The sequence below is a fragment of the Diabrotica undecimpunctata genome, chromosome 8, assembly GCF_040954645.1.
Source record: "Diabrotica undecimpunctata isolate CICGRU chromosome 8, icDiaUnde3, whole genome shotgun sequence".
NCBI classification, from domain to species: domain Eukaryota; kingdom Metazoa; phylum Arthropoda; class Insecta; order Coleoptera; family Chrysomelidae; genus Diabrotica; species Diabrotica undecimpunctata.
Genome location: NC_092810.1, coordinates 11,923,479 through 11,940,259, shown reverse-complemented (window position 1 = coordinate 11,940,259; position 16,781 = coordinate 11,923,479). Strand labels below are relative to the sequence as shown.

At 34.3% G+C, this 16,781-nt stretch overlaps 1 protein-coding gene across 1 annotated transcript in view; it reads left to right on the top strand.

Annotated features, from left to right (window-relative positions):
• LOC140447192 (serine protease inhibitor 27A-like) overlaps window positions 1–16,781 on the top strand; it is an 82,148-nt gene that overhangs the window by 38,920 nt on the left and 26,447 nt on the right. The window contains exons 4-5 of the mRNA XM_072539704.1: window positions 11,409–11,625; window positions 15,807–16,021. Coding sequence (XP_072395805.1) covers window positions 11,409–11,625; window positions 15,807–16,021 — 432 coding nt within the window. The remainder of the gene's footprint in view (window positions 1–11,408; window positions 11,626–15,806; window positions 16,022–16,781) is intronic.

Here is a 16,781-nt window from a genome sequence, read left to right as displayed (position 1 = left end):
AAGTGGTATTTTTTCTTGAAACTTCACTCTTTATCTGTGCCCATACCAGTTCAATCGGGTTTAATTCACAATGATATGGTGGGGATCTAAGTACTGTCATTCCACGATTTTTGGCAATTTCATCAATTTCGTATTTTTTAAATTTTTCTTTATGAAGGGCACACAACGAATAAAGTTCCTTTCTTATAGATCCGGGATGGTACGTAATATTTTTTGAACTCAGCCAATTCTGCAAGTCTTTTTTTAACCACTTGGTTGTGGGCAGTCCTTCTATAAGTCTGGAGTGATAACTTGCATTATCCATTACTATTACACAGTTCTTAGGAAGAAGATCTATCATTTGTTCGAACCATTCTTGAAAGACATCAGCGTTCATGTCTTCATGGTAGTCACCGGTACGAGTTGATTCAAAAGTTAATAAACCACCTTCAACAAAACCGTCTGAACTACCAATGTGTACTATTATCAGCCTGCGTCCCTTTCCTGATGGTGGGTTTAAACCAGTAGATAAGTTATTTACAAAAGCGTGCCTTTGACTTGTAACAGTTTCATCCTGCCAAAATTTATTTGGTGTATGACCCTCGTTGATCCATGTTTCATCAAGATAAAATATTTTTCTTTTTTGGTTTCTCATTTCCTTTATGGTTCTTAGAAAATGTCTTCTCCATATGACAATATCGCTTCTTTCTAATAAAATAGACTTTCTGGGATTCTTTTTCCAGCGGAAGCCTATTTCTTTTAAAAGTTTCCATAACGTACTTCGACTCATTTCTGGGTAATCCTTATCATCTCGAACTGAGACAAGAACTTTATCCAATGTTGGAAATTCTTGTCTAAAGAAGAATTCATGCACTTTCCGTCGAAGTCCTCCTTTAAAATGATATTCTATTTGAAATTTTGGTTTCCCTGGAGCATTACGTGGCATTTGAAAACTACCACATTTCTCTTCTTTAATAACTCTGTAAATCGTAGATTTCCCAACACCAAGTGTACTGCTAACTAACTCAACGGTCTCATCAACACTTTCACATAAACGTTTGTCTGTAAATGATTTAAAACAATTAAATATTAATGTTTTTTCATTAACTGTTAGAGGACCAATTTTTCGGCGTTTACACGGCACTTCCAAATTTTCCATAACACTAGTATACACAATAAACTGCACCTTGCAACTGAAGTACCTACTTTTAGTGAACTGTTAAGAATTTTGAATACGCCACTTGGACCTTCCTATATACAAAATGGAAAAACCCACTATCACATTTTCTGTGGAATAAGTTTAGAAGGTAATTATCTAGTGAATTACTGTCGTAGATTCCTGGAATTAAAGAATTAAATGTTTGATTGTTGAAACCCTTACTTCGTGGAATGCACTCATTTCAGATAAAATAAAACGTTTTATTTTATCTAAAGAATTAAACTTTATTTTGCAAATAGGCAAAGAATTAAACTTTATTTTGCAAATAGATAAAATAAAACGTTTTATTTTATCTAAAGAATTAAAATTTATTTTGCAAATAGGTAGATACTTATTAAACTTTTATTGGTTATATATAACCAATAAAATAAATATCTTACATTTCTTGCAAATTCATTAGTACCTGTTAACCTCCATCACTCCGACACTGGCAACCTTATTTAGGGATTAGTAACCCTGACAACTATTGTATTCTATTCTGCTCCAACCTTTATACCTGGTGGTCATACTCAATTTAAAATTGTTTTCCTATATACTTCTGTAAACTTGTTGACAAATATCTGTTTTTCATTGAGTCACCCGTATCAACATTTTAGGGATTTGCATACATAATTTATTGTTTTATTACTCTCTCATACATAAAAATACACTATAGATAATTGTTTACTGTAAATTACTATTAATTATTAAAACAACATTTATTATACATAACTCCAAAAAATGTACTACGAAATGTAAGGATTAAACATAATTTAGGCTTTACTTAAAATATGAACGCTTTGGCTTATTGCTCTGTACTCTTTGAACTCTGTACAACAGATCTTCAAATTCCTATCACGCGCATAAGCGTGTTTATATTTTGTTACCGATCATCCCGAAAACGGATAGACTTTAGTAACTTTATTTCATATCCAGGATTATTCAGTAACACCTTTTTTGATCTAGTTTTTCTTGATCCTCCATTTATTAATATTATTCATCACATTAACCTACGTCTGTTAGAGATTAGGGATTAGACCAAGAAAAAAATAACATTATTTCTACCTTTAATATTTTAAAGGCAGGCGCCAAAAATACGATTAGAAATAAAAATTTCTTTGATAAGTTTAAGTGACCCTAAGAATTTATAAAAACAGGAAACTATCCTGGACATAACAGACTATTAAAATATCACATGCAAGGTATTGCAATGGATCTTAAAACCCTCATAAAAAATGTTTATTGCCCTGTAAACAACACAGATAAACAACATGACATACAACTAGACAGGCATAAATTTGCTAGGCACAGCTTTGAAGCTATTACAAAAGTCGCCATAAATAAAATGAATGCGCATGAATAAAGGACATGTTATTTTCGTACGCCGCTACGCAGTGAACGCTTTCGCGGATTTCGCTCTTGCAACGTAGAGAAGAACTCAATCTAACGTGTCAGACTATTAATTATTGTGCCTTGTAGAACTAAGGAGAACATTTAATCGAAATAAAATTAAAATTGGAGATATACGACCTACATTATGTAACAGAAATATGCCCATTGAAATTATCAATATAATCAAAAATATTTAGTGACGTTACTTTTACTTCTACCATCTTTTAAACGTACAGTAGACGTGAGAACGAGTATTCTTCTTCTTGATGTGCCTATCCGTTACAAATGTTGGCGATCATCATGGCAATCTTTATGTTATCTGCAGCAGCGCGGAAAAGCTGCACAGATGTTATATTGAACGACATTCTGAGGTTCTTTAACCAAGATGTTCTTCTTCTTCCTGGACCTCGTTTTCCAAATATTTTTCCTTGTAGGATGGCTTGAAGGAGAGTATATCTGGATTCATTTCGCATAATATCACCGAAGAACTGTAACTTTCGAGATTTAATGGTGGTCAGTACTTCTCGATTCTTATTCATTCTTCTGAGGACCTCCTCATTTGTGACTCGGTCAGTCCACGGGATCTTAAGCATTCTCCGATATAGCCATATCTCAAGTGTTTCCAGTTTTCTGCACATATCTTCGTTTAAGGTCCACGATTTAACACCATAAAAAAGGACAGAGAAACGTAGCATCGCAGCATTCTTACTTTTGTATCAAGAGAGAGGTTGTGACTCTTGAAGAAGGCCCCCATCCGATTGAAGGTGGATCTAGCTTTTCCGATGCGTGCTCTAATCTCCTGGTTGTTGGTCCATTCTTCATTTATTATGGTGCCGAGGTAGTTGTAGTGCGTCACTCTTTCTACAGGGGATTGGTTGACGTAGAGTTGACCTTCTGTTATCCTTTTCTTGCTAATTAACATAAGCTTTGTCTTCTTAACGTTTATATTGAGTCCATATTGTTGACTGTAATACGTGATTTTGTTCATAAGAACTTAAAAACGAGTATACAATGAGAAAATAAAATACATTAACTTCAAATGGTGAAACGCGTATGTACAGGGTGTTTCAAAAAATTGTAACACCGTCTCTAGTACCTATAGGTAAAAAACTGAAAAAATTGGCGTTTGCTTCTTTTAATATCTCGAATAAGTGATTGTTAAAAAAATCAAGGTACTTATCACTGTTTAAATTTTTAGGTAAAATATGATAAATTATTAATTTGTTACCTAAAGTTGCTGCCCAAACGTTAACTTAAATGAGTGTTCGGAGTTTCGAAACTCTAAATTATATATATATATATATATATATATATATATATATATATATATATATATATATATATATAACGAGTTTATTACAGCTGCCGCCGTTTCTCGCAACCTAGCTTCCAACGCTTGCGATCGTTCCAGTCATCTACTTGTAGACCCCTATCTTCCATTGCACCTTTTACTTCTTGTCTCCACGATCTTCTTGGTCTTCCCTTTTTTCTGCAGTTGATGGGGATCCACTGTAATATTCTCTTTGGCCATCGTTGATCATTCATCCTTTCTACATGGCCATACCATTTCAGCCTTTTGCATTCTATAGTTTCCAGGACGTCAATGTCTATGCCCATACGCTCTCTGATTTCAGTATTCCTTACTCTATCTCTTCTAGTGAGTTGGCAACATCTTCTCCAATAATTCATTTCCATTGCTTTTATTTTGGATGCGTCATTTTTATTTATTACCCAAAGCTCTGAACCATATGTAGCAATGCTTTCTATGATACTTTTGTATATCCTAATTTTTGTGTTTCGGGTGATGTGGTTATTCCAAAGTATACTATTCAGTTGACGTATTGCTGAATTTCCTTGACCAATTCTAGTAGCTATTTCTTTTGTATTCCGACCATTGTTTGTAATGTTTACACCGAGATATTTATAGCTATCAGTATTTTGAATTTGTTTGCTTCCTAGTTCTAAGTGCTTTCCTTCACCTCCCACTACTACGTACTCTGTTTTTGATGGATTAATTGATAAGCCCCACTTAGTATATTCTTCATCTATTTTTCGTAACATGTAGTGGATATCATCTTGATCTTCTGCAAGTATTACTTGGTCATCAGCAAAATGCAAGCTGTACAGTGTATGGTCTCCAATTTTAACACCCATAGGTTCACATTTTCTTTTCCAAATATCCAAAACCCCCTCCAAATAAATCTTAAAGAGTGTAGGTGCAATGCAGCAGCCTTGGCGAAGTCCTTTGGTCACTTTTATCTTTTTTGTCACTTTTTGTCCAATCTTTATTACACTCGTCATATCATCGTACAACTCCCTTAGAGCATTAATGTAAATCGGTGGAACTCTAAATTAACATTAGATAACAAACTGCTTATATAAAAGGCGAAAATCAAGCTCATATGGACATATGTTATTCAGCTATGGATCACCGTTAGTAATTCACCAATGCACCAATAGCATATAAAAAATGCTCCATGGTATGTTACATCCTCCTCTATACAAGAAGATCTGGAAATGCCTTTGGTAAAAGAAGCTGTAATAAGTTACAGTGTCAAATATGGTAAACAGGGCAATATTCAAGAAAAAAGAAGCATAGGAAGACGTAGGATATCATGGAAGCGCAACGTGAGAGAATGGTACGAATCTACATCAAATGAAATTTTCAGAGCAGCCGTCTCTAAAGGCCGAATAGCTATGATAATTGCTGGATAATTGCTGTCGCGGAGACGGTAGTTGAAAAAGGAGATCTTGTATATATGCCATCTAACCATATTCATTGTTGCATTTTTAATATAGCATAATGAAAATTACCAATGTATTTTTTTGAAGCTATTTTCTTGTGGTATCATAATAAAATTGTTGCTTATTCGCAATGAAAATAGTATATTCTATTAACAATTTCCGCTTTGCAAAAATAATTTCGTGACCTATGCCACTACTGATTTCTTTAATGTAAATTCAGTTTTATCACAGTTAAACTGACAATCTATTTTTCTTAATAACTTTGATTCATCCTTAATGTGGGACTCTTTACTTCATACTGCTATTACAACAATTTCTGATCATGCAACCGAACGGCAGCTATACAGAAATCGACTAAAACCTTTGATTAACATTTCAGCTACCCATTTAATTCGACAAAGCGAAAGCTTTGGCGAACATATAAACTTACTGGTTCCCTTGCCCACCGTAATTTTTCTAACCGAGTCAAAAAATCTTTGCTAAAGTTAAGAACAGAATTTGTTGAAGAATCGATAATTGCAAGTGGTAATAGTTAAAAAGTTTATCGGTATATTCGAACATATTTATCTTCTTATCTCTCCATACCCTTACTTCAAAAAGCTGACGGGTCTTTATGTTTTTCGAATAACGAATCTTCGAAATATTTATCGGTATTCTTTTCTCAGGTTTTTACAGATGAACCTAATGATACGATTTCTCAAATAATGTGCCCACATTTGTCTAAAACTCTTGATAATATATCTTTCATACCGGATGTAATTAAACATCATTTATGGAAACTATGCAATAATTTATCACCTGGATTAGACGGACTTACCTTCTTTTTTCTCAATGTTCAGAATCTGTAGCCATCCCTATATTTCTCATAATAAATGCTTCTTTTAATCAAGGTTCTCTCCCCTCATCCTGGAAATTAGCTTCGGTTACTCCTATGTTCAAGAAATAAACTTGATTGCAATAATTTTCGTCCAATTAGCCTGGTTCCTATTGTCGGCAAGGTTATGGAATCGATTATTTCGGAAGCTCTGTCTGAGTTTCTTCTTCAAGAAAATGTCATCCCTCGCCAACAGCGTGGCTCTATCAAAGGTCGTTCAACGATCACAAACTTACTTCATTGTGTAAATGATTGGTCATTATCTTTAAACAATCGGCATCCTGTCGATGTACTCTACTTAGACTTCTCCAAAGCTTTCGACCGTGTTCCAAAACGTCGATTACTAGCTAAATTGGATCACTATGGCATCCGCGAACAGTTAAACATTTGGATTCAAGATTTTCTATCCGATAGTACGTCAGGGTTTATGTTGGGAAAGCCCACTCAGTAGATAAGCCAGTCAAGAGTGAAGTTCCACAAGGATCAGTACTTGGACCTCTACTTTTTTGTATCTACACTAATGATCTCCCGCTCATTGTATCCAGTAAGAATTCCATTTACGGTGATGATACGAAATTGTATGTGAATCCAACTATTAAAAACCATGTTCTTCAACACGATCTTGATGCAATATTCGAATGGTCCTCAGCATGCGTTGTTTTACATATCAGCAAAAATAACTCATTACTACCGCACTTTATTAATGGACAGTAATGTTTTTAATCCGTAAATGTTTTACACGTATATCTTTAACCTCTGTTTGTAAACTTTACTCAATATACGTTAGACCTATTCTTGAGTTTGCCGCGCCAGTGTGTAATAAAAATCTCAGTCGCGATAAAATCTTTCTTGGAAATGTTCAGCGTAGAGCCAGAAGACTGGCATACGGCCGTGTGAGACCTAATTATGAAGATAGACTATCCATGGCTCATCTCACAACATTCGAACAGCGACGTCTTCGAAGTGACCTAATTATGTCCTTTCGTATTTTAAAAACATAATTTTGGGAACCTAAATACCATATTCACTTTAAATCAAGACGAAAGATTAAGAGGCCATCTTCTTCTTCTTCTCGTAGCACTACAACCCGGGGTAGGTTTTGGCTGACTGCACAACTTTCTTCCATCTTCAACGGTCGTCCATAATAGTTGGGTCAGTGGGCAGCCCCATTGTTCTTAGATCTAACCATATATTGTCTCTCCATCGCATTCGTGGACGTCCTAAGGGTCTTCTTCCTGTGGGGGATTCCTCCCATATTAATTTGGCAAGGCGGTTATTAGGGAGTCTATGGACATGGCCAGCCCATCTAAGACGTTGTGATTTAATCTCTTGGACTATATCGCTCGCTCTATACATCTGCTTGACCTCAGCATTTGTTCTCATTCGGTATTGGTTGCTATTAATGTCGTGATAAGGCCCAAAGATTCTTCTGAGGATTTTCCTCTCAAACACGAACACTTCCACTCAACTCCGCCTAGAATGACTGTTGGGTGGATCGAGTAGCTTAACAGTCTTTCTTGCCGGTTCCAAGCCCGGATAAAGGAGAGGGTTTAAGCGGAAGGCCAACAACCTGCTCTTATAAAAAACAGTCTGTTATGAAAACTGCAAGTTTGCCTCGGAATCGAACAGATACATTAAGAGGCCATCGTTACAAATTAAAGAGGGAACAAACTACTGCAAGATCGAGGGTGAACTTCTTGCCAAATAGAATCTTTAATATCTGGAACAATTTGGATCAAGACACCATATCAGCAACTAGTGTTAATATCTTTAAAAATAAACTTAATAGAACTTTATTTTATTTATGGTATTGTTGGGATTCTTTTAGGACAGTATTATTTATTGTTTCAGAATTTTTGTATGATGTACTTAATTTTGTAACTTTATAATTTGTTTTAGTTTTAAAAAGGATATGTTTCTTTGTTTTTTGGACATAATAGCAGCTCGCTCATCTGCCCTCGTTTGTTATATAACAATAATAATAATATTAACAATGTATTTATTTGATATAATGCACCCGTTAACATTTTTTATTAAAGTACTTATAATATTTAACGTAATTTAATATCCCCATTACATATATCTAATTTTAATGTAATGATATAACATAATCTGTCATTCAATCACTGAATGCAAAGGATATTAGTACACGTCTCCTTGACATTTCCCAATTTTAGAATAAAATTGTTCCGCAGATTCCAAAAAAAGCGGTTTTAACCTTATACACGTGTGATAATTGGAAATTTATTATATATATTCAAGTGTATAGATGCTTAGTATTGTATATATTAATTGAAATATCTTTACGTCTAACGAATAGTGGTATTGTGTACATATCTCTTGGTAAAAGCGTGAAACAAATTTTTACGACAGGAGTACCGGTTTTTTTTTATAAATTGTGGTTTTATTGTATAATAGATTTATCATAATTAATAACAATAAGAAATACTATAATTATTTAAGCTTAAAAACATTTTAATGCGTATCTTTAGTGCTTATAGGAAAACATAAAAAACTATTAATGAAGGTCACGCATTCATATTTCTTATTATTAAAGTGTAAAAATGAAATTATCTGTAATGCCTTACAACGTTTTGTATTATATCAATAAAAATACATACAGTGTGTAAAAGCCAAATGGAATAAATTCATTATTTAGGTTACTGTACATATTTATAAAAAATCCCGAAACACGTCAAATTTAAACTATAACTTGACATTCTTTAACGTGAAAATGCAACCCCTACCTTCAACCTCCTTAGAATGACAGGTACAACCCCCAATTTTTAAAATAGGAAGTATAGGCTTGTGATATATAGTTTGAAAGGTCTTTTCATTTTCCATTCAAAAATGTTGTCGCTTTCAAGTTTATTAAGATTAATTAAGATAAAATAAATTAAAATCATGTGGTTACCGAAATTCGCTACAATACAATCAAAAACTAAAATGTAATGCAAAACGTAATAAAATGTAGAACACGAAAAAGAACTATGAATGTTAATGAAGTAGATGTTTAAAATGTTCACCGCGAACGTCTTGGCAACATCCTAATCTCAAATAAAACTGTCTTCTAACATTATTTAACATAACAGGCGTGATCGACCTAATCGCAAGCGTTATTCGTTCTTTTAAGTTATTTAAATCAGAAGGTTTAGTTTTGTACACATGGCTCTTCACATATCCCCATAAAAAGAAATCTAATAATGTAAGATCAGGTGATCACGCTGGCCATTCAATCGATCCTCGCCTCCCTATCCACCGATTGGGAAATATTGTATCGAGGTACTGCCATACATTAAGTTGGTAATGTGGTGGTGCTCCATCCTGCTAAAACCATATCGTATTCGCTGGAACTTGAGGGTTTCCTGGATCAGGATGTAAATTTGCCAACGTTGGAATGACATCATTTTAAAGTAGTGCCAAATAATTGTTGCCATTCAAGTTGCCCTCAATGAAAAAGGGACCAATGATATTGTTTCCTACAATCCCTGCCCAAACATTAACCTTTTGAGGGTATGGAGTGTGTTCTTCTCTCATCCAGTGAGGATTTTCCGTGGCCCAGTAGCGGCAATTTTGCCGATTAGCATGACCGTTAAGTGAAAAAGTACACTCATCAGAAAACATAACGTGTTCTAATTGGATAATATTGTTATCCAACATGTCCATCATTTGCTCACAAAAAAAAGTTCTCCTATCAAAATCGTCTTCCATGAGCTCCTGAGTAGGTATCATCTTATAGGGATGCAATTTATTTTCTTTTAATATGTTTACTATCGATGTATGGCTAGCATTGAATGTAGTGGATGCCTGTCTACTCGATGTATGTGGATTTTCCTGAAACTCAAGCAACACATCTAATTTGAGTTCATCACTCAGTGCATTGGCAGCTGCTTTTTTTATCTGCCTTACATGACCAAACTCGCGAAACTGCTTCTCTATTTTACTTATTTTTCCTTGGGATATAGGCGGTAAATTAGGAAATTTCTCATGAAATAGGCGAGTTACTTCCTGTTGTGTTCGGGTGTTATCTCCGTAACCAATCATTTGTAAAACTGTTATTTTATGCATTTCCGTTAATCTAACCATTTTTCAGAATTGAATTGAACGAACTTTTTACTTAAATTAAAATACTGACAACTTAAATAAAACAATTTACTAATGCGTGTTAAAATAACGTTGCCATGGAAATTATTTAAAGTTGTTTAATGGTTACCATCTAAAAACCACATTGCTATGGTTTTTGTTCACTTTTTCATTATCAAGACCTAAACGGGAAATAAGTTTTGAGTATATTTTAGCGAATTTCGGTAACCACATGATTTTAATTTATTTTATCTTAATTAATCTTAATAAACTTATAAGCGACAACATTTTTGAATGGAGAATGAAAAGACCTTTCAAACGATATATCACAAGCCTATACTTCCTATTTTAAAAATTGGGGGTTGTACCTGTCATTCTAAGGGGGTTGAAGGTAGGGGTTGCATTTTCACGTTAAAGAATGTCAAGTTATAATTTAAATTTGACGTGTTTCGGGATTTTTTATAAATATGTACAGTAACCTAAATAATGAATTTATTCCATTTGGCTTTTACACACTGTATAATTATGTCATTTCTTTATTGGCTGATTCGCCAGGTAAAAAAAAACGTAAAACGTCGCCAAGGACGACAAGGAAGTTAAATAAAACAAAGCAAATATTTCGTTAAATGTATATGTAATGTAATGTATATGTAACAAAACAACAGACGAAGAAAGTACATTATTTTTATTATGATAATCATAGAAACAATTTTTTAAGCTAGAGCAACACAAATGTAGGTCGCACTTTTGACAAACACATTGGGTTACCGAGTCTTTGCAATATTTACATTTCTTTCTTCCTCCTGATTTACCTAGCCATATTGGAAAATGGTCGTAGTTGTCGTATCTGATATCGGCTACAGGATGTTTAGCTTTTTGACCAACACTACTAGTACCAGGATGCCCGGACTGAGAAGATGGTCGACCAACAGGACGTCTTTGTGTTCAAGCCATAATAAGGTTGAAATACGTATAAGCGGATGGTAGATGCCATGCATTGAAATTAAATCTAAACTGTCTTTCTAGGTTTAAATGCATTTTATAATCAATATTTGATGGTTTCTACATTTTTTTAATAATATGTTTTATGTGTCATTTTAAAAACTAGAAATTTATTAAACATTTATATCTTTTTAGGTTGCCGAATCTCCAGAATATACTCTTAATTTGGGAACAAGAGTTTTTCTAGACATTCCAGTAGCACCGCAGCAGAAATTTGCAAGTATTACAAAAGACTTCTTTAAAACTGACCTTGTATTAACAAATTTTACTGATAAAAAAGGTTCAGCAGATATGATTAACTCATGGGCAGAAAAACTTACAAATGGAAGGATTCATAAACTCATCGATTCAGGTACCAATAACAGCTTTTGTAATGTACCGTGTATGGCCAAATACAGTATCCGCCGAAATAGACAGTACCGAAAGTGAATTACATAATTTAAATATTTAAAATGTGCACCATTGTGGCGCAAAAGTGCTTCATTGCGTTTTTGTAGATTATACAACGTATTAATAAATAATAATTGCTGTAGTTCTTGAAAACAGGTTATTATCTTTTGTCGTATTTCTCTAATATCTGCTGGTGGAACTTAAATACTAATTCTTAACTTAACTTCTTAATTTTTCTTTGATTATTTCATCATAAAGAAATCATAGTACGCTAATTTTATTGCTGACTAATTAGGTATTATAACGCTTTGTCACTTTTTAAATTCCAATAAAAAACTTTGTATTTCTTTAGACATTTTTTATATGTTTTCTTAATGTAAAATTTCGGAATAGATATTGCAAACTACATAGCGCTAAAATCGGCATATTGCATCGTTTAAGGTAATTGTAATTCTTCGATCCCCTTCGACACCTTAGACTCCTAGACAAAAAAACGAGAAAACGAAAATCATTAGTAACACATAACAACGCAATGGATATTCGTCTCTGTCCGCCGATTTTGTTTGGCTTACGTATACCCGGTTCATTTCTTTATAACATAAACTTGATAAAAATACACTGACCTTTATAGGCGGTGCATTTGTATCGGTTTTTAATAATGTGAACAATTTTTTGTGGTCGAATTAAAAATAAAACGCATTTCTTTACAAAGACAAAAAAAAATATATACTCCTTATTAAAAATAAAAAATTAATTACTAATAAAATAAGAATAATTCTTTCTGCCCTACAGAAATGATTCAAATATTTGACCAATCCCAATCTGTCTTCAAAACTTCTGCAGACAGATGTAAGAGTTTCTGCTGTAACAGAATTGGAGACTTCTCTTATTCGGTTTTTTAATTAATCCAAATTTGGGCTATTGACTCAAGATGATCGTGGATAATGCTTTTTAAATTCATATAAGAGGACCAATATCAAAAATAATCTACAAGGAGTCTGAAGCTAAAGTATGAAAATGATGAATGAATGAATGTCGGAAGAAAAATTAAGCATGGCAACACAAGTGTTACAGGATAAATTCACATCTAGGAGGACGAAGAAGCACAGAAAGTTGGAGAGTCTTAAAATATTTACAAGATAAGAAGAGAGACATAGTGTCAACAATAACAATGGATGACTGGGACCATATTTTGAGAAACTCCTAAGTGAACATAGACCACAATTTAAAGACAACAACGAAACACAAAATATAAATATTTTAAATTTATATAAATATAAATATTTAGGTATGATCATCACAAAAGAAAGCAACGTAGACGACACAATCGAGGAGAAAAAGAACCAAACAAGAATAGCAATGTCCCTTCTCAATAGTATCCTTTGGGACCAATCAATCTCTAATAATAACAAGCAAAAGATATATACAATCATTAAAAGTATAATTACCTACAGTAGTGAAGTAGTATGGCATTTAAAGGAAAGATACAAGAGAAAACTTGAGGCAACGGAAATGGATTCCTGGAGACTTTCAGCTGAAAAATCTAGACTAGAAAGAGTAACGAACAACAGAATAAGAGAAATTATGAAAGTAGAACATACAATAGAAGACGATATTGGTACCCAACAACTCAGATGGTACGGTCATGTACAGATAATGTCTGAAGAACGTCTCCCAAAACAAGTCTTAATATGGACCCCTCACGGTAGAAAAAAAGAGGAAGACCCGCCTTAGTTGGAGATGGGTATCGGAAAACGTAGGAAAACGTGTTAAACCGATCTATATATTTTATATACTACACGTGTTTAAACATTTTGTTTTGCTGAAAACTCGGAAGTGATTTAGAGCCAATTGGTGAACATTTGATGTCGACAAATAATTTCGAGTATTCGAAATATTCCGTCCCATTTCGTTTAACACGCCCTGTATATACATTTTATTTGTCTTTGATACAGTAAAATCCAATATTATTCTTCTTCTTCTTAGTCGTTGACCTGATGCAGGTATCGTGATATCATGAAGCTATTAGCTAAATTTCCCAATGTTCCTCCACGTTTTTCTATCCTCTGCCATTCTAGCACATTCTGACAATAGAACGCCAATGGTAGCAACAATATGGTCCGTGTATCGTGTGGGAGATCTACCTCTACTTCTTTTGCCTTCTACTTTTCCCTGGATGGTAAGTTTTTCAAGACCATTTCTTCGAAGCACCTGTCCAAAATAGCTTATTATTTGTTCTGATATTTGTGTTCTTAGTCTTTTCTTTATGTTTAGCTGGTCCAGTATGGATTCATTTGTTCTTCGGGCCACCCATGGTAATCTCAGCATTCGTCTCCAGCAGTACATCTCAAATACATCTATGTTCTTTTTGTCTTTCTCAGTAAGGGTCCAGCATTCTGATGCATAAGTAAAAACTGGAAAAAACTAGACTTCTTACTAGTCTCATTTTTGTATCGGTAGTTATTTCATGGCTTTTCCAAATTTTTGTTAATTTTGCCATAGCGCTTTTTGCGATTGCTGACCGCCGCTTTATTTCTTCAGTACAGCCTCCTTTGTTGGTTATTAATGAGCCCAGATACACAAATTTATCTACAACAGCGATATTGTTTATCATGACCAGATGATTTTGATTGTTGTTAGCTCTGTCAATTATCATGATTTTCGTTTTATCTCGGTTTATTTTAAGGCCCATCGTTAAGCTTACGTCTTCTATCCGTTGTAGCAGGTGAATCAATTCAGCTTCAGAACTAGCGAGGATAGTAGTATCATCTGCATATCTCAAGTTGCAAATCTTCTTCCCGCCAATGGTGATGCCACTGTTCCAGTCCTCAGTAGCTTTCCGCATTATTCATTCACCATAGATGTTAAATAGAATTGGGCTTAGTATGCAGCCTTGTCTCACGCCCTTTGTGACCCTGAAACTATCGGTTAGTTCCCCATTTATTCTAACTCTGGCATAATTGTTATTGTACAGGCTTTTAATTAGCAGTATCAGATGATTGCGGACTCCCATTTCAGACAAAACCTGCCACATTTTACTCCAGTTGACCAAATCGAAAGCTTTACTATAATCTATGAAGCACAAATATGTTGTGATGTTGAATTCTCTGGATTTTTCTACAATCTGCCGTACGTTTAAAATTTGTTCTCTAGTACCACGTCCGGGGACGACACCTGCTTGTGCCTTCGCAATGTTAGGTAGTAAAAAGGGCTTTATCCTCTCGAGAATTATGTGTAAGAGTATCTTACTGCAATGCGCAATTAGAGCAATTATTTGCTACATAAATCTTTCGCTCCCTTTTTATGTATGGGAATATATAGTGATTGTGTCCAATCTTTAGGCCATTTACCTGTCTCCCACACTCTTTGACAAATTTGATGTATTATATCCACTCCAACGTCATCTAGGGCCCAAATCATTTCAATAGGTATGTTATCTGGACCGGCAGCTTTCTGACTTTTTTGCCTCATAATTGCTGCTTCAACTTTACTTTTGAGTACGTCAGGTTCCGTCACAAAACTGGCATCTTCTTGTTATGATGGGGCGTCTGTGCTTTCCTCCATCATCAGTCGTCCACAGTATTCTTTCCATCTGTGTAAAATATCTTTTTTAGAAGTGAGTAGAGTTCCGTTATCATCTTTGATAGCAAGGTAGTTTGGTGTAAAGGAACGTGTTATCTGCTTTATTTTTTAAACATGTCTCTGGTCTCAGTTTTGGTTTTATGCCCTTCTATTTCCATGCAGATGTTGTTCAAGTGTGTGTTCTTGTCCTTTTTGCAGAGTCGTTTTATTTGACCGTTCAGCGCTTTATAGGCCTCTTTATCACTTTTACTGTTCAGTCCTGTGGCTTTTTCCTCTCCTGTATTTACTGAACCAATATTATTACTGAACATAAAATACAGAAAATTAAATATTTTTATTTTTCAAGCGATGGGAATTAAATATTAACGCCCCACTGTTTGTGGCCCACGGATCATATCTTAATTATAAATATCGGCCGTCACAGGGTAAAAGGATTATACCTATTAGAACAATGTATACAAAATAATGATTTTACTGCACTGTTTCACACTGTATTTTACACCCCACTTTGTCGACTGACCCATTTTTTATTGTTACTCAATGACAACTATATATTTTCAGCTGATCTTGCAGACGCTTTAATGGTAATAGCCAACGCTGTGTATTTTAAAGGGACTTGGAAATATCAATTTCCCAACCAGACTGTAGATAAATTTTACGTTCCAGATGGAAACAATTTCTTTTCCATTCAAGCTCGGTTTATGGCTGTAGAAGATAAATTTTATTTTCATGAATCTCCGCTATTGGACGCTAAAATTTTAAGACTGCCTTATAAGGTAAATATTTATACATTTTATTATCTTTATTAAAGGAAAACTTTGGTTGAAGGTTTTAATATTAGTTACTGAATGAAATTAAACAGTAGAATTTTGAATAATATTATGCTTTAGATTATTATTATGCTATAATCGTCTAGTGCGTTGGTGTTTCTTTCACTGCCGTTATTAGAATTCTTCAATCTGCTCATCCGGATGGTTCGTTGTTGGAGCATATATTTGAATAATCTTTATTTTATACCTTTTTACCGATTTAGCTTTATGATTAAATAGGCTACTCTTGTAAATATGCATCTTATAGTTACTGTGTTATCTGCAAGTTTTTTGTGTATAAAGAAACCGACTCCCCCAATTGATTCGGTTTTACTACCTATACTGTAGAATATATGCCCTGATTTTAGTGTTGTCAGGTTTTCTCCATGTCGCTTTACTTCACTAATAATGTCCTGGCATGGTCGGTACAGAAAAAGAGTGTTAAAGGTTTTTCGTCTTTCGCGTCGTTAGTTTTTTGTCCCTCGACCCCCCCCCCCCTACTATTGAGAATTTCGATGTCTCACTATACTCACCTGGGGTACATCGCTTTTTGTTTTAAAGTCTAACATTTTGTTGGGAGGTATTTGCCTTAAAATACCAAGCTAGCAAGGCGGGTTGGTGAGTTTTTAATTCAGAGAGCTTTAATTGTGAGTACCGGCTGTAGCAAAAAACTGGGGTGTGTAAGAGGAGAGATGTATAAGAAGAGTGGTCTATATATATATGGGAT